This window comes from Plutella xylostella, chromosome 27 (genome assembly GCF_932276165.1).
Source record: "Plutella xylostella chromosome 27, ilPluXylo3.1, whole genome shotgun sequence".
Taxonomy (NCBI): domain Eukaryota; kingdom Metazoa; phylum Arthropoda; class Insecta; order Lepidoptera; family Plutellidae; genus Plutella; species Plutella xylostella.
The window spans coordinates 5,727,171-5,744,495 of record NC_064007.1 but is presented as its reverse complement, the minus strand read 5'-3'; the positions used below and the strand labels follow the sequence as shown (position 1 = coordinate 5,744,495).

Below are 17,325 nucleotides of genomic sequence, written 5' to 3'. Positions count from 1 at the left end.
AGCGTAATTTTTTCAACATGGCGTCATACTTGGTGAGAATTTCGAGGCTGTGGTGTGTGCTCCCAGTGTTTTATAACGAATATGAATGAAAATGTGATTGTGGACCCTGATAAAGCTCGGAAAAGGAACAGATTGAAGAGTGTAGCAAAAAAACGACAGAATACTATGGCGAAGTAAGTTTAAAACCCCTGTTTTTCCAACCCACGTGTCAAACACAAAGCATTTTCGTAGTAAACACAGGGCCGTATCGGGTAGAATATAATACGGTAGGTAGGTACTTTTCTACCGATAAATTTTGGTTGATTAACTTCATTGTATTTAATAGAATATAGACTATATTAGTCTTACTGAGTCCGGCCCATGATATTAGTATTTTTCAAACAACTATAAGTCCTTATGACTCATATCAAAACAGCATAAGTCTTGTATGGGCATATCAAACTGCTATAAGTCCAAACTGTTTATTAACTTTTACGCCTTTCTATGAGTGTTATAATGGATTTGTTTATTAAAATACATTCTTAAGGTCACAAGTCAACTGATTAAATCACGGGGCAAGTTCTATGACCATTAATTAATAGAGAAAACAAAAACCTCCATTTCCCAAATTTTGCGTGGACGTGACATATGGCAGTTTGATATTCATCCACTCAATTGAGAACCTCCTCCTTTTTTCGAAGTCGGTTAAAAACTGTCTACGGGAGGTCTACGGTTTGTTTACTGTCAAACTGTCTTAAGTTCAACCTAATGATTCTAATGACAACCATTGAATCAATCAATAAAGTCACACGTTTTCTAACCAAACTAATTCAAAATAAGAGTTACGCGGTAGAAATGGATTGTTGGTAGAAGTGGGGTGTTATTTCTTGTGACGTTTTCTTTGCACTGAGCACTGACACTCCATCTAGTTCGTATAAAAATATCGTTGGCGTGATATTATAAATACATTTTCACATCTCGGTGCGTCCCACATCGTTTATCACATGTGCTTTCATACGTACATTTTATAAATATCTGAAATATCTCGCAATTTTTATGGAATTTTCAGTCAAAGTATCAATGTCTCTTATTATCGTGTTGGTGACAAATGTAATGTATTATACTATATAGGGCTCATAGAATATAAAATATAGATTGTCAACGTGGAGGTTCTACCTTTTTTGGCATAACATTTATTTGCCTAATCTCGTATTGCATAGTAACGTTTGGTCAAAGTCTCGTTACGCCGAAAATCGTATGGCATAAATCTCGTTTAGTAAAAAGTTATTTCGCATAACACTGTTTAGCCTAATAATGGTATGGCCAAATCTTGAATAGTCTAATAATGCTATGGCATAGGTTTATTAGGTTTATACAAAGTAATAATATTCGTTTGGCTTTAACTTTGACGGAGCGTCTCCCTACATAGCGCAAACTGGTGCCTTGTATTGTTTCCGCTGTTTGGAAAACGCTCCGCTCCGCTTCGCTGCGCTCCGCTTTGGTTTTGATGAACATGTGCACCTAACACGCTCCTCCTCGCTTTGCTCGTCGTCGCACCTATTTTTAGGTTTCGATCTCATGGGGTTTGTAATAATTATATTGGTCGTTAACTTTCGATTTTTTGATCATACAATATCGTGATTTTCGGGATGTAGGAGAAAAATACCACAATTTGTACATTTACTACATACTTAATATATTATTTATTAAGATAAAATTAGGAGAAACAAGATTATACATAGGTATAGACGAACATAAATTTGAGCAAACGAAACTTAGGTGTTTAAAGATTGTGCCTAAAGAGTTTTAGACGAAACGAGCCTTATGCCACATAAGTCTTGGCAAAGTGATGGTTCGGCCAAAAAAGTTTAGACCATACGAGTTATGCGAAATGAGTTTTGGTCAATAAAGATTATGCGAGATGAGCGGAACCCCAACGTGGATAATAGCGTCAGTCTACTCAACGTAAGTCAGAAGGGCTGGCACGGGGATCAAGACGTGACAAAAGTCGTTCTCGAGGCCACGCGATGTGAGCTTCATGTGAGTGAACGCGATGCAAAACTCTTGTCATATCTTGGTGTGCATGTCTTGCGCCCCGTGCTAGCCCTTCAGTAACAAGTGATGAGGAGGCTGCGTTCATGGACAAAACTAACGTGATAGGTCGCGAGTTCCTGACCATGATATTATCTGCTTCGTAAATTCAGGAACTGACGTCATCTGCTCTTTAACGATAACCCGTGAAAGCTTTTTGTTATAAACATAACAATAAACCCGAATTTGTTTACAAAACATTCCAAATGGATCGGCAGCCTAAAAATAAGTATTTGTTCTGTTCGCTCGTAAACCGTACTTTTTAAATAAATATCAACTTTACGGTCAAATCTTACACATCAATTTTCATGGGTCGTGAAACTTTGGTATCTGAATACTTAAATTCTCTGATATGTCGTGAAAAATGTTTACGTTATTTATAACCTTATTGATAAATAGCTCAACGTTTTTCACAGTTCACATTTACAAAGCCATCTCTTCCAAAATATATCGTGTCATATGGTAGGTACTTACAAACCTATGTACTTTATCTTTGATAGAGCTTCTAACGTATCCCTGGTTTCTATCCTCCTGACCCCGAGAGGTATAAATGTATTCACTGTTATTAAATTTTTAAAAAAATTACAAAAATTACTACTGAACTGTTTTGTCACTTTGTCAAAGAACAAATTGTTTAAGGGATAGGTACTTTATAAAACTTTAAAGGAATAACAGGGATACTTTATAAAACTTTTAATATAGGTATTTTTAAACTATATATTATATTTTTTTTCAATGTCCTACTCATAGCACGCCAGGTGTCAGGAGGCTATGTATCTATATTTATGTATGGTTTAGATGAAGCTCCCTACCGTTCATCGATCGTTAACTTGAAACACTTAAGTACCTACCTAACCTACCCTTTACACTGGATTTGTTATGATTAGTTCCAAACCTTTCTATCTCCGTATTCCAGGAAAAGGTGGAATGGATCTTCATGGTGATCTTCACCGGCGAGTGCGTGATGAAGATCATCGCGTACGGCTTCCTGTTCCACCCAGGCGCCTACCTGCGCAACACGTGGAACAGCCTCGACTTCATCATCGTCACTATTGGGTAGGTTGAGAAAGAGAGGTGTTATAAGCGAGCGTGAAGCGGTGCTAGCTCAGAGAGAGATACGGGTTAGAATCTTCGCGTTTTTGACATATAGGTACCATGCACCAATGAGTTCTTTGGAATTTAAAAACAATGTATACCATCGCCCTTACGGTAAAAGCAAAAATAAGACGGAAAAGAAAAAGGTGCGGAACCAGGATTAGAAAGAAGTTTTAGACCTAGGGGATATTGGTCATATGGCCGACGGTTCTATTCGAGAGAGGCAGGTGCAGGTACCGGAATATAATAATAGAATAGAGGTGATATAAGTTTGTTTGTCTAAAGTAATAAAATTATTTTGTGTAATTGCAAAAATTGCATTTTACATAATAGGAACATCCCTTCCTTATTTCCTTAAAAATTAATAATACTATTTTTATAAACAAAAATATCATATATCTTATTTGCAGTATCATGAGTGTGGTTCTCCAGTACATCTGGAAGGACTTGTTCGACGTGAAAGCCTTGAGAGCCTTCAGAGTTCTGCGACCTCTTCGACTTGTGTCTGGTGTTCCAAGTGAGTATCATTATCAGTATCCTAATAATTATTGTCGTTAACATCATCATCGTCATCAGTCTGTAATGGTGCAGTGTCGTGCACTGCTGGATATCAGGCTTCCCTTTTAACTGGTCAATCCTTCCACGTGTGATTTGCCACCGTGGCTACCATAGAACCACACGGACCCGGGTGATGGTTACCGTTAAACCCTAGTCTTGTATTTGTTGCTGTCACAAAGAAGAAGGAGCATTTACCAAGGAGAAACCATGATCTATTATTATATCATGGGAGAAACATAAACTAATTTTGATCTGTCTCTGCACCAATCTGATAAAAGTGCAGTAGAGCAGTTCATTCGATGCAGCAATCTGCAATGACTTGGCCATGTATTATTTTTCATAAGTGCTCTTCTAATGCTCTAGCAAAAGCTGTTACAAATACATTTCAATTTGTCCAGGTCTTCAGATCGTGCTCAACTCGATCCTCAAGGCCATGGTGCCGCTGTTCCACATCGCGTTCCTGGTGCTCTTCGTCATCATCATCTACGCCATCATCGGGCTCGAGCTGTTCTCCGGGGCTCTGCACATGACTTGCTATACTATTGCTGATGGTGAGGTTCTGTTGTTCAAGTTATATAGGTATCATGATGGTGTTTGGCCATTTTGTTGGTGCGATGGAAAAGATAAAGCTAAAGAGAGTATTGTAATAGCGTATGTGATTTCAAAGGAATAAGAAATTGTATTGTGCATCAGCATATGGTGGTCAGGTTTTCATTGAATGGGTTTCCAATAAAAATCCCTATTGTATGTTTTTCTTAATCATCCCTAAAGGTAAGTTTACGTAGTATTTCGTAAACTTTGTACTTCGGTGGGAGTTAGAAAAGACCCAATTTTAGACTTCAACTGTGCTACCACAAAAAACTTTAAACACTGTTTAACTGGTGTTTGAAGCGAAATTTGACAGATTTCGTAGGCGTTTGACTCTAAACATCAGTTAAATCCTCTCTAAGTTTTTGTGGTAAGGCACCAAATATTTTACTAAAAATACGTTTATTCCAAGAACACGGAGTTCAAAACAACCTGATTATTAAAATCCCAGACAAAGAAGTAGACGGCGCCCACGCCTGCAGCAACGAGACCGACGTGGGCCTCAACTGTGATGAAGGCCAGGTCTGCAAGTCCCCGTGGCAAGGACCCAACTTCGGCATCACTAACTTCGACAACATCGGCTATTCCATGCTGACTGTCTTCCAGTGTATCACCCTTGAGGGGTGGACTGATATTATGTATGAGGTAATTTTTGGTTGGTTCTAAAATTTTGTGGTTATCTTTTTGGGGTTTTATGGTGAAGTTGGATTAAATAGTAACAATGAGATGGAAAGTAACTACCTACAAATAAAAACAAAACAATAACGTGTTAAATTCTTTGTTTCAGCTTTCTAATGTAAAAGGAAACACGTGGGTTTGGATTTATTTTGTATCAATGGTTATCTTCGGCAATTTTTTCGTCATGAATCTAATTCTCGGAGTGTTGTCTGGGTAATTATGAATTATTTATACTTTTTAACACATACGTAAGTATTATTGTTATAATTCATACATGAAAGTTTATTTTTCTTTTAGAGAGTTCTCCAAAGAAAGAGAAAAAGCTAAAAATCGGGGTGACTTTCAAAAATCTAGAGAAAGACAGCAGTTTGAGGAAGATCTTAAAGGTTACCTAAACTGGATCACTGTAGCCGAAGAAATAGATCTGGAAGACCAGCCCAAAGAAGATCAGGATAAAGATTCTCAAGGTAATTTTAATTGACATAAGTAATAAATTTGAAAGATTTAAATGAGGTGTAAGAAATAAATAACAATATCGTTATTGCAGGAAATAAAGACCGCACGAGTAATGATGGATCACAAAGCAATATGAATCAAAATGCAGAGAATGCAAAAACATCCACATGTAAAATATACTGCAAAAGATTTGATAAGGTAAGCAAATCTATTAAAATGTTGGATGCATTTAGTATGATTACTAGGAGCACTTTAATTATTATTTTTCACTTTGGTTTTAGATAAATCGCCGCATGCGCCGATCCTGTAGAAAAGCGGTCAAATCTCAAGCTTTTTATTGGGCTATCATTATCCTTGTTTTTCTCAACACTTTGGTGTTGGCTACTGAACATTATAAGTAAGTTACTTTTAATCATGAAATCATGATCCATTTTTGCATTATGTCACAAATTTGTTTCAATAATTACTTAGTAGTGGTTATAAGGATAATATCAGTTTTGTCAGTATTCGTTACGTTTTGTTTCCAGCCAGCCAGAATGGCTAGATGCATTCCAAAATTCGGCGAACTTTTTATTCGTCGTTCTATTTACAATGGAGATGTTAGTGAAAATGTACGCCTTGGGTATACAAGTAAGTTTTTTTAAATCGCCATGCTGTAAGACTTTGGCCTTTTCAAATTGACCAATCATGAATTCTTTAATTATATACTTATTATACTCTTTTGTTTCAGGGTTATTTCGTGTCTCTCTTCAATAGGTTCGATTGTTTCGTGATGTTTTGTTCCATAGTGGAGTTAGCTCTCACAATGACCCACACGATACCGCAGCTCGGTATATCTGTGTTGCGATGTGTCAGACTCCTTAGAGTTTTCAAAGTTACCAAGTAAGTTAATTTTTTGTAGTGTTGGCTAAAGTGATAAGTGATTGATATTGCGTTGGTAGGTATATAAGGATTAACGAATCCTCGTCCTTTTGATCTGAATTTGATTGGATGCAGTATATTCTTTAGTTTGGTCCATATTTATTTGTTTTGAATATTTATTCCATTAGTGCCCTTTGTAACATAATATACTTGTTTTTTTTTAGATATTGGCGGTCTCTGTCCAACCTAGTAGCCTCTCTCCTGAACTCTATCCAATCCATCTTCTCTCTCCTTCTACTTCTCTTCCTATTTATTATGATCTTCGCGCTACTCGGGATGCAAGTCTTTGGAGGAAGATTTGACTACGCTCCCGAAGAACAGAAAGAGAGACACAACTTTGACTCTTTCTGGCAAGCGGTGCTGACTATGTTTCAGGTTAGTCTTTCTATCTCATAAATAGTACAAACCTTTTTAAAATTTATAATTACCTACATTAGTTCCACCTAAACTATGCCTATTTTGTAACTCCATTAAGTCAACTCCAGTCATGTTGCAAAGTTGATCTGATTGTGGCATGTCTATTATTTTTGCCTAGTTCTACGAGTATATTTCATTTAATTTTTATTTTATTTTTCAGGTGCTAACAGGCGAAGATTGGAACGTGGTCATGTATCACGGCATCAATGCTTATGGTGGACATGACTCTTATGGAATGCTGGCCTCCATCTATTTCATTGTCATATTTATTTGTGGTAACTGTATCCTTTTCAAAAGATAACATATATTTATAATAAGATGCTTTGACAATACTGCTAGTTATCATTTTGCATAGAACAACGCAAACTAGGGTACATTCAATGTACCTACTTACATTTTTTTCATACAGACATTTGTAAAATTTGATATACATTGCTTACACATGGTGTTAGCATTATTTAGGTACCTACTCAATTTTTTTTAAAATAATCGGTATGATCATAATTTACTTACAACAATATAAAATCAGATATTTTACTGAACGTGTTCTTGGCTATCGCTGTCGACAATCTCGGCGATGCTGAAGAAATGGATGAAATACAAAAGGAAAAAGACGTAAGTGTTATTAGTAATGATGTCGTTACATTATTACCTTAACTTTTGTCATACTGGAAGGAAACGGTTTCAAAATGATTAACTAGAGACAGAAAAAGAGATTTGACTGGACTTCACACAAAATAAAAAGTAAATGTATCTATAAGAATACATATAGGCATCAATGGGTGCAATAGAAGAGGATGATGAAGTTTTAATATTAATGTGTTTGTAATTATTTCATAGGAAGCTGAGAATCCAGAAGCAGGTAATCCTCAACTTGACGAAGAAGGAGATCGTGGTGAGACTGAAGATGAATACAATGAGGATGAATTTGATACAGAAGGGTAAGTTGGTAATGTATTTGTAAACTATAATTTTACAAATTCAATGGGTAATTCTCAATTTTTCAAACTATATTTATTATACTTTTAAACAGCCGGCCATATAAGAAGGTACCGAGGTGGGTAAATAATATCAGAAACAATTTCAGTTGCTTTTCTAAGGACTTTTATTTAACTAAACTTGTGGTAATTTATAGATCTGATCGAGATTATGAAGAAACTGGATCAGAGCAAGACATTGAAGAGCAAGAACCTGAAGAAGGAGAGAATATTGAAAATGCACTTGTTTCTAATGAAATCAAACAGAACGGTACGAAGACCAACTATTTTCATTTTTATCATTAGTTCTCTAATCGTAGTGATATTGTCGCCTTCCAGGCCATTGAGACCAAAGTAGTTGATACTGAGTTAATTTTTCGACTATGTTACTATAGACTCATTATAGTCAAGTCGTAGTTTAAAATACTTCATCCTATAATCATTCAATATATTTCCAGGTGATATTATGAAAGACGCACCAAAAAGACAAGCCACGATATCGGCGCGGCCTCGCCGTCTCTCCGAGATCGAAATCAAGAACCAAGACAAACCCATTCCAGAAGGCACCTCGTTCTTCATATTCTCCAAGGATAACTGGTGAGTTTATATATAGGTACTATCAAAAGAGAAGAAGAGAATGCCTAAGTATACTAAACTGTATTTGAGCCCAGCAATATTCACGTTCTCTTTGTTCGTTGTGGTAATAACTAATATTATAATACTAAGATGTACTAATATTATAAACCTAAAAATTTGGCTAATTGACTACTGACGACTGGACCAGTTTTTATGAAATGGTAAGCTGACACTGTAAATAAACACATTTCTTTTAGGTTCATTTTATCCGTGAATGTATACGGGAAACTTTTTCAAGCAAAGCAAATGCCATAGCAAAAGCAATTTTAGTCGTCCTAAAGATAATTACTTAAAGGTATAATCTGTTGTCCGAAACAGCATATCAATGCATCCCTTTCATTTATTCACAGGTTCCGAGTGCTCTGCTACAACATCCAGAACAACTCGTGGTTCAAGAACTTGATTCTGCTGTGCATCCTCGCCTCTTCCCTCATGCTGGCCATGGAGGATCCAGTGCAGAGCAAAAGTGAAAAGGCTGAGGTATGAATCAAGTTATTTTTACTTCTGATTTATATGAAAATAATCTTAATTCCTAAAGAGTTAATCAGAACCGTAAGCTACTAATTTATTTAAAGCATTTTACTAAAACCGTAAGCTAGCTACAAATTTATTTAAAGCATTTGCTTAAATCTCCTTGTCGTTTATAATTTACATAAACTTTGTTTATGCGATGCGGCAAGCAACCTATGAAAAAAGTACATGTCATATTATTATGAACAACAAAAAGCGGGTGAATTACCTGTGACTACCCCTTCAGAGATGATAGTCGTGAGCATGTATGTGTAAACTTTGTTTAGTAATGATAGTAATATTCTTTCACAGATTCTGAAAAAGGTGGACTACTTCTTTACGGCAGTTTTTACGACAGAGTTGATGCTGAAATTGATCACATACGGCTTGATACTGCACAAAGACTCATTTTGCAGATCAGCATTCAACCTTTTGGACATGCTGGTCGTTTTTGTGTCCTTAGTCTCAATATTTTCGTAAGTGTTAAGTTTTTTATCTGGATTATATTTTACAGTATCTGTAATTTTAATTTTTTATTTATTTTCGATCAAGGATTGGCATCTTAAACTTAAATTTAATCTTTCAGGTCCAGTAGTGTTTCGTTTATTAAAATTCTCCGAGTATTCAGAGTTTTGAGGCCTCTCAGAGCAATCAACAGAGCTAAGGGTCTAAAGGTCAGTATTTAGGTACATTTCGCATTTCATTTTCATAAAAAATATACTTGAAAATATTTCAACGAATCCCTGAATATAGTTATTTCTTCTTCTGCTGCTAAGACGAGGCCTGTGTCCATTGGAATATTTAGTTAGGCACAAGAAAAATATCAAAATTAAGCTACAAAAATATTTTTCTAATTTTCTAGCACGTAGTCCAATGTGTAATCGTTGCTATAAAAACGATTGGAAACATTTTGTTGGTGACAAATCTTCTGCAATTCATGTTCGCCGTCATGGGAGTGCAAATGTTCAAGGTAGGAGGTAACACACGTTGTGACGACACCTTTGGGTCTATAACACAATCATACATTCTTGTCGTAGCAACGTAAGTACGGCTCTTCATCACAAAATTAAAGGAAAAAATACTTTGGATTCTTTAACTGTGAAGAAAAATACATTGCTTTGTTTTTCTGTATCTACTCACTATGTACTGGAAACCTCTATATTTTTGCATGTGTTTTAAATTTAAAGTAACGGGTTGAAAATCTAACACTTTTCTTTATAATGTTTTTGTTGCATTTACCTAATCATGATAAAAGCTTCATAGGGTTATTTTACCGCCAAATTCTTACATCATTTCATTCATCATGGGTCCAAAAAAATACTCACCTATAATAAAATCAAAGCATGATATTTATATTACGTTTATCATTTCGTAACTGAAACCCAAAGGTGTCGTCTGATACTCATAAAAAATCGGTTGCTGACTTTTTTTGGACTCAAAAATTGCTTTGTGTTTTTCTTTTGCACCTACCTTGACATTTCCACTCAAGTACCAGATATAAAGGTACTTTGATTATTCTTTGCGTGTGGGATTTAGTAACAGAATGAGAGTTAAAACTTGACAATACCTCTCTGTAATATTGTTTGAACCGAGGACTAATATCTCTGCAATGGCGCCTGGATTAAACCCTGTTTTGGTTTCTTTCGATTTTGTTTAATATTATGTTTATCATTTTTTATTTGGTCATGGTGTCAACTGGTGGATCGTTTTGGGATCATTTCATGAAATGTGGTAACTTTGTGTTGCGTGTTGTTTTTGAAATGTCCATTTTGCTAATAGTATGTCGTTAAATGCATCATAGCTGCGATAAGCTCTTTGGGAAATCTACTCATGATTAACTATATGCTTCAGTTTATGTTTGCCGTTGTGGGTGTACAGCTTTTTAAGGTACTTTATAACTTTCTGTTTGAACTTGTTCTTTGGTGTTGTTGCTTTATTGTGGTCTTGAGTATATCTATAACCTGGGGTCCATTACTATCCAATAGCGTTAAGTGGTGTACATAATATTTTATATATCTACCTACTGTTGTCCGTGCATGATCCGAGCTGCTTACTGGCTAAAACGTAATAGCTGAATTAAACATTGTTTAGTGCGAATGATTACTAGACCGGAAGGCCAAGGACTGAGTGTTGTGGCGCTCCTTGGGAGAGGTCTGTGTCCTGCAGTAGACGATTAGAAATAGTTAATAATATATTTGTTTGTAAATAGTAAACAAGACACCCAGCAATGTCTCCTAAACCCCAACTAATTACTCGCACCTAACAGTGTATTAATCAGCTTTTAGGCATTCGCGGGCAATGGTTGAATATAAATATTGTAAATCGTATCAGAAAATGGAAAACTCTATAAATGTTATCGTTACGCTATGTTTTCAAATAAGTAAACTTAATAATTGTTTTCAGGGTAAATTCTTTAAATGTTCAGACATCACAAAAATGACTGAGGAAGACTGCCAGTGAGTATAAATTAAAATTTGATAATTTTATTATTACAATTGTACCTACATTGTTCATAAATGTGAACTGATTTGCATAAAATATAAAATGTACTTATGTAACCCTCTTGATTGTGAAAAATAGAGTACCGAGTCAACTATCAACTACTTACTTTATATAAATACATATCTATTATAATTGTTTTATTGTAATTTTCAGTGGTCAATACCTTATATATGAGAATAGTCTTCCAACTGTAAAGGAAAGACTGTGGACTAAAAATAAGTTTAATTTCGACGACGTACTCAGCGGAATGCTTACTCTATTCACTGTTGCCACTTTTGAAGGATGGCCGGGGTAAGTTTAGAAACTAAAATTTAAAATTTTGTTATTTATCGTAACGTCTGGAACAGATGCTAGATATAAACCATAAGCGATAATATCTGGGTTGATATTATAATTGTCATTTTTTGTTGTCTTTTCAAGAAAGTTTATTAATAATTTTATTCTTTTGCAGTCTGCTATCGACATCGATGGATTCTAATGAAGAAAATAAAGGGCCAATCGAAAATTCTAGACCTTTGGTTGCGTTTTTCTACATCAGTTACATCATTGTCATTGCTTTCTTCATGGTATGTACGTTTGGTTCAATATTCTATTTCAATCTTCTTTACCTTTATACTGTCTGGTCAATTGGGCTGCGTTGTCTGGTCAAGTAGCTGGTCACTGCTGGTCTTAGATGGTTTTAGATTTTGTGCCTTCTAATCCTAAGTAACGTACTTAATCGACACATCGTTTAGAAAGAAAAATATCTACACTTATCCATGCCTTTCTTCGAAAATAACAACGTGAACTCATACAGAAATACTAACGTTATATATAATAAAATTTATCAATTTCCAGATGAATATCTTCGTAGGTTTTGTCATAGTGACATTCCAGAAGGAAGGAGAACAGGAGTTCAAGGACTGCGAACTGGATAAAAACCAAAGGAACTGTATAGAGTTTGCTCTGAAAGCTAAACCTGTTAGACGGTAGGTTTTACAATTATTATTTTTTAAAGACAGACTAGATGTTTAGTATACTCGTAGGGATGCCTTTGCCCAGCAGTGGGACACAGAAACGGTTTCAATTAAAGAAGAATATCGAATATAAATATAAGACTAATTTCAACCTCTCTGAAAAGATCCCGTAATTTAAGTTTAAACATATTTTTTACAGATACATACCAAAGCACCGTATACAATATAAGACGTGGTGGTTCGTGACATCACAACAGTTTGAATATGTGATATTTTTCTTCATCGTGCTCAACACTATTGCTCTAATGATGAAGTATCATGATGCACCGCCTTTATATCGACGGGTAATGTTTAGTCTTATTCATTTAAATTATTTTCTTCATCATCATCATCATCATTTGTCTACGACACTCTGTCCTCAACTTTCCTCATCTAACCACTACCGGTTCAAATACTACTGAACGTGTTACACAGATATACGAAGGAATTTTAAACTAAGGTTGACCTTAAATGTAATGTTACCTCGCTTCCAGAATGTACCTATGGACAGAAAGTAACAGACTTAGATTATATGTATTAGTATAGTATAGTAATTAGTATAGCTCTTTCATGCAACTTGGCTTGTTTGTTCGTTCTCTTCTAGCAAACTTTTCTACGCCTAGTGGGTCTCCGGCAAAACTCTATCATAAAATGTATTATGTTTTGTTTCAGTGTCTTGATTTCCTGAACATGTTGCTGACGACAGTTTTCATGCTGGAGTTTGTATTCAAGCTCGCCGCTTTTAGATTCAAGGTTTGTGAAGTTAAATCAATTAAAGTACTACTATGAGGTTTACTAATGTAAGAATTCTATAGTCATAGTAATTTTTATGCCTCAACACTTTTATACCACATGATTATGACGCGCTTACGATCTTACCACGCTTTTACGATCATGCATTCAGATCGATTCAATACTCGTGGAAAACTTTAATCTTTTAATGCTCTAGACCAAGAAATATTAGCTGGATTTGTATTTTATTTTTTTTACGTTTCAGAACTATTTTGGTGATGCATGGAATACGACAGATTTCATATTAGTGGTCGGTAGTATTATAGACATTGTGGTCACACAGGTGAACGAAAATAACCCTCGCTATTCTGTAAGTAGCACTCTTATTACTTGTACTTAAGTAAAATATTTATTTGTATATTTTTTTAAATCATTGATTATGTTTGTTTCAGGAAAGCAGTAAGGTGAGTGAACACTTTGTCCTACTTACTGTTTACCATAAACAAAAAATAAAATATAATAATCCTTGTAGGATATAAGTATACTTAACGTAAAATTTACAATAAGAGTCTAAGTAGAAACTAAATTCTTTCAAAAGTATCCAATACATTTTGTTATGTTGCATGATTTATTTTGAATTTTCAGTGTTATACATATAATAAACAACATTTTGGTCATTACACAAAAATGATTTAAATGATCAATAATTATCCAATTTCAAATTGTGTTCTTTAACTTCCATCCAATAGGTCAGCAACTTTTTTTCACCCCTGATTTCCACCTTTCCCCAGGGTTCCTCACTGCTCAAATACATCACATTCTTCCGTCTGTTCCGAGCCATGCGTCTGATCAAACTGCTGTCTCGAGGGGAGAGGATCAGGACTTTACTGTGGACCTTCATCAAGTCATTCCAGGCTTTACCTTATGTCGCCCTGCTGATTGTGCTACTGTTCTTCATTTATGCCGTTGTTGGGATGCAGGTTGGTATTGTCTTTGGTTCTTGTAGTTGGTAGAATTTGTTTTTGTTTGATTGCATCCGTTTTAAGTTGGTCACGTATATATCTGCCGTTTTGTGTAGAAAGTTAAAAACGGATGTTGGTACGAGAGTTTTTTAAAATATTTTATTTGGTAATTGTTTGTTCTGAATTAAATACGATGTCAATCAATTCCCTTTGTTTTACTGTTGGTCTCGTAATAAAAGTTGCTTATTGATATAATATATTCAATCTGTAATCTTCTCTCAATTACAGCTATTTGGTAAAGTGGAAGAAAACGACATAATAACAAGAAACAATAACTTCAGAACGTTTGGTGGTGCACTCATGGTGTTATTCAGATCAGCTACAGGTAAATAAACTAATTTCCAAGTAAGCTTCCTATCTGTATTCATTATATTCACAATTGTTATGTCAATTGAGGTAGTCAGAGGTGACTTGCAAGTGAGTTTCCCAATTTTTACTGTACCTACGTTATACGTACCACGTGATAAGTCTTGAGCAGTAATTCCGTTTTAGAATGAACACAATGTACGTAAATCTATGATTTCCTAACGATGTTTGACCGTACGAGCAAAATATTGTAAAGAAACCAAATTTTTTGACGTGTCAGGATTTCTACCCATGGCCCATCGAACAAGACCATATCACCAACGTCGCAATAGTTTTCTATTACTTACCAACAAACCCCTTATACCCCTCAGGAGAAGCATGGCAGGAGATAATGATGGCTCTCTCCACCAACGATGCGGAACACCCCGGGGTGCCCACCGGCTGCGTCAAGTCTGATGATGATGATGGCGATAGCAAGGGCGGCTGTGGGACCATCCTCGCCTTCCCTTACTTTATATCGTTCTCGCTGCTTTGTACTTTCCTTGTAAGTAATTAGACCTGCTACCGTAGGGGAGACCGGGGACAAAAGTAACAGCGGGTAGAAAGTAACAAAAACTCTGTGGACTTCCCCAATAGCCTTAACGTCCCAAGCGACAGCTGGTAGTCAGCATGCGATGCCCCCCACGCATTTCGTGATTTTACACACCCAAAGTAAGTTTTTTGGTGTTTATTCATTTAGTGTTTACGTAGAATTAAGATGCCCAGAACCATATGACTATTTGTTCATTGATTAATTATAAGATTGTCTGTAGCATGTCATAAATTGTTTTCGAATAACACGTGCTGTTTTAAAGTTATGTCGCCTGATATTTCAAAAATGGGGATGGGTACAAAAGTAACAGCTCGCGGCAGGTCAAAAGTAACGAATTACTTACGTAAGTTTGCCATGTCACATTATAAATTTTTATTTTTTCTTGTTTTGATTAGATATTTGTGTCATAATATTGTATATTATGGCACAAATAAAACAACTTCTTATCAAATAGTCAGTTTAAATGATGGATCTCATTTACAGTTTATATTAAGAAGTTTTTTTTAGTTTTGTCAATAAGTCATAAGCTTTTTTTAGTTTCGATAGTTTTTTAAGAAGTTTTCTTAACTAAATAATTTGCTTGTTTTTTTTGTTCTTTCTTTTGAATCGTATTTATAACATTGGGCAGAATTTATGGGTTGTTACTTTCGACCCATGCCTTGTTACTTTCGTCCTGACCATGGGGTCGAAAGTAACGATTTCCCTTTTTTTTGAGGCTTTAGAAATGCTAAGATTAGAGATGTATTAAGTAAAGTAATAATGGATATTTGTAGACTATATACGAAAGTTTTATGTGACTATATTTATTTTATCGTAAATGTTATTAATTACGAGAAATCAGACAGAATCTACAAACTGTTACTTTTGTCCCCGGTCTCCCCTACCACTGGCGTTGCAGTAGTCGTAGCTTATGGAACATTCAAATCAAGAACATAAAATAAATAATTTACGTAGAGGCGGTAGTCTGGCATGGAAACCCCTAAAATAGAAGGAAGTAACAAGAAAACAAATGATTATTAAAATCACTTTATATGAATTCATTTTGAATGCTTGCAAGAATTCGTATTTAGTAGTCTTGTCTTGTTCCAGATTATCAACCTATTCGTAGCCGTTATTATGGATAACTTCGACTATTTGACCAGAGACTGGTCTATATTGGGACCACATCACTTGGATGAGTTTGTCAGGTTTGTAATTTATCTTCTTACCTGACTATAGGTATTTTCTAAACACAGACATTCGTGTAATGTAATAGTTACATGTGCTTCCTTTCCGTATTTTACAGATTATGGAGCGAATATGATCCTGATGCCAAAGGCAGGATCAAACATTTAGATGTTGTCACTTTATTGCGAAAGATAAGTCCTCCATTAGGTAAGAATCAGTTTTCGCAGCCCGTATCCATCCATCGTTATACCTACTTATTTCGTTATAAGTGGTTTATGTTGTAAATATGTTTTATATTCTTACACATTATTATCCCTTTTTCCGTTTATAGGTTTTGGTAAACTATGTCCACATCGGACAGCCTGCAAGAGGCTGGTGTCGATGAATATGCCTCTGAACTCAGATGGCACTGTCAATTTCAACGCGACACTCTTCGCCGTGGTCAGGACACAGCTGCAGATAAAGACTTCAGGTTTGATCAATTTTTTTTATTCTGTTGGTCCACGGTGAAGCGGTCATTAGCAATAACTTTATTTTTCAATCCATCACCATATATACTTCTAAAATCCCAATCTTTCTAGTTTTCCTAACACCTACTTTCTTAGATCTGACTCCATTTACTCATTCATAATCATCATTAACCCGTAACAGCCCACTGCTGTAACCTGTTATTAATTTTTGGCTTCCCAAAAAGCGCCATTATACCCTGTGTTTAGCCTTCCTCATGAAACTGCTATATAATGAGTTCTTCAGTTCAGTGTGCTGATCCTACGCTATGTTTGCCTATTTAGGGTCCTTTAAATAACTCATTTTAATTCTCAGGTGTAATCGACGACTGCAATACAGAGCTCCGGGCGATAATCAAAAAAGTTTGGAAGAGGACGTCTCCCAAACTCCTAGACCAAGTGGTCCCTCCCCCTGGTGACCCCAACGAGATCACAGTCGGAAAGTTCTACGCTACATTCCTCATACAGGACTACTTTAGAAGGTACATCTGATTTTAGTGTTTTAGACGCGTCCGTCGTTCTGAATATTTGATGTTGTGGTTAGATCTGTAGTAGAAGCAAGTGCAATAAGTGTTTTAGATGACTCAATTATTTTGT

General features: G+C 35.5%; 1 protein-coding gene across 1 annotated transcript in view; it reads left to right on the top strand.

Moving 5' to 3' along the window:
* Window positions 1-17,325, top strand: part of LOC105387767 (muscle calcium channel subunit alpha-1) — a 41,864-nt gene that overhangs the window by 19,111 nt on the left and 5,428 nt on the right. The window contains exons 4-38 of the mRNA XM_038110180.2: window positions 2,987-3,126; window positions 3,576-3,682; window positions 4,122-4,274; window positions 4,763-4,956; window positions 5,099-5,202; window positions 5,287-5,456; window positions 5,537-5,643; window positions 5,727-5,842; window positions 5,973-6,075; window positions 6,176-6,327; window positions 6,531-6,741; window positions 6,944-7,064; window positions 7,313-7,398; window positions 7,624-7,724; window positions 7,919-8,031; window positions 8,219-8,357; window positions 8,747-8,876; window positions 9,219-9,382; window positions 9,493-9,580; window positions 9,769-9,876; window positions 11,310-11,362; window positions 11,562-11,699; window positions 11,860-11,974; window positions 12,246-12,376; window positions 12,564-12,708; window positions 13,076-13,156; window positions 13,401-13,505; window positions 13,588-13,599; window positions 13,927-14,115; window positions 14,386-14,482; window positions 14,835-15,007; window positions 16,145-16,242; window positions 16,341-16,429; window positions 16,554-16,694; window positions 17,045-17,210. Of these exons, the coding sequence (XP_037966108.1) occupies window positions 2,987-3,126; window positions 3,576-3,682; window positions 4,122-4,274; window positions 4,763-4,956; window positions 5,099-5,202; window positions 5,287-5,456; window positions 5,537-5,643; window positions 5,727-5,842; window positions 5,973-6,075; window positions 6,176-6,327; window positions 6,531-6,741; window positions 6,944-7,064; window positions 7,313-7,398; window positions 7,624-7,724; window positions 7,919-8,031; window positions 8,219-8,357; window positions 8,747-8,876; window positions 9,219-9,382; window positions 9,493-9,580; window positions 9,769-9,876; window positions 11,310-11,362; window positions 11,562-11,699; window positions 11,860-11,974; window positions 12,246-12,376; window positions 12,564-12,708; window positions 13,076-13,156; window positions 13,401-13,505; window positions 13,588-13,599; window positions 13,927-14,115; window positions 14,386-14,482; window positions 14,835-15,007; window positions 16,145-16,242; window positions 16,341-16,429; window positions 16,554-16,694; window positions 17,045-17,210 (4,340 nt within the window). The remainder of the gene's footprint in view (window positions 1-2,986; window positions 3,127-3,575; window positions 3,683-4,121; window positions 4,275-4,762; window positions 4,957-5,098; window positions 5,203-5,286; window positions 5,457-5,536; window positions 5,644-5,726; window positions 5,843-5,972; window positions 6,076-6,175; window positions 6,328-6,530; window positions 6,742-6,943; window positions 7,065-7,312; window positions 7,399-7,623; window positions 7,725-7,918; window positions 8,032-8,218; window positions 8,358-8,746; window positions 8,877-9,218; window positions 9,383-9,492; window positions 9,581-9,768; window positions 9,877-11,309; window positions 11,363-11,561; window positions 11,700-11,859; window positions 11,975-12,245; window positions 12,377-12,563; window positions 12,709-13,075; window positions 13,157-13,400; window positions 13,506-13,587; window positions 13,600-13,926; window positions 14,116-14,385; window positions 14,483-14,834; window positions 15,008-16,144; window positions 16,243-16,340; window positions 16,430-16,553; window positions 16,695-17,044; window positions 17,211-17,325) is intronic.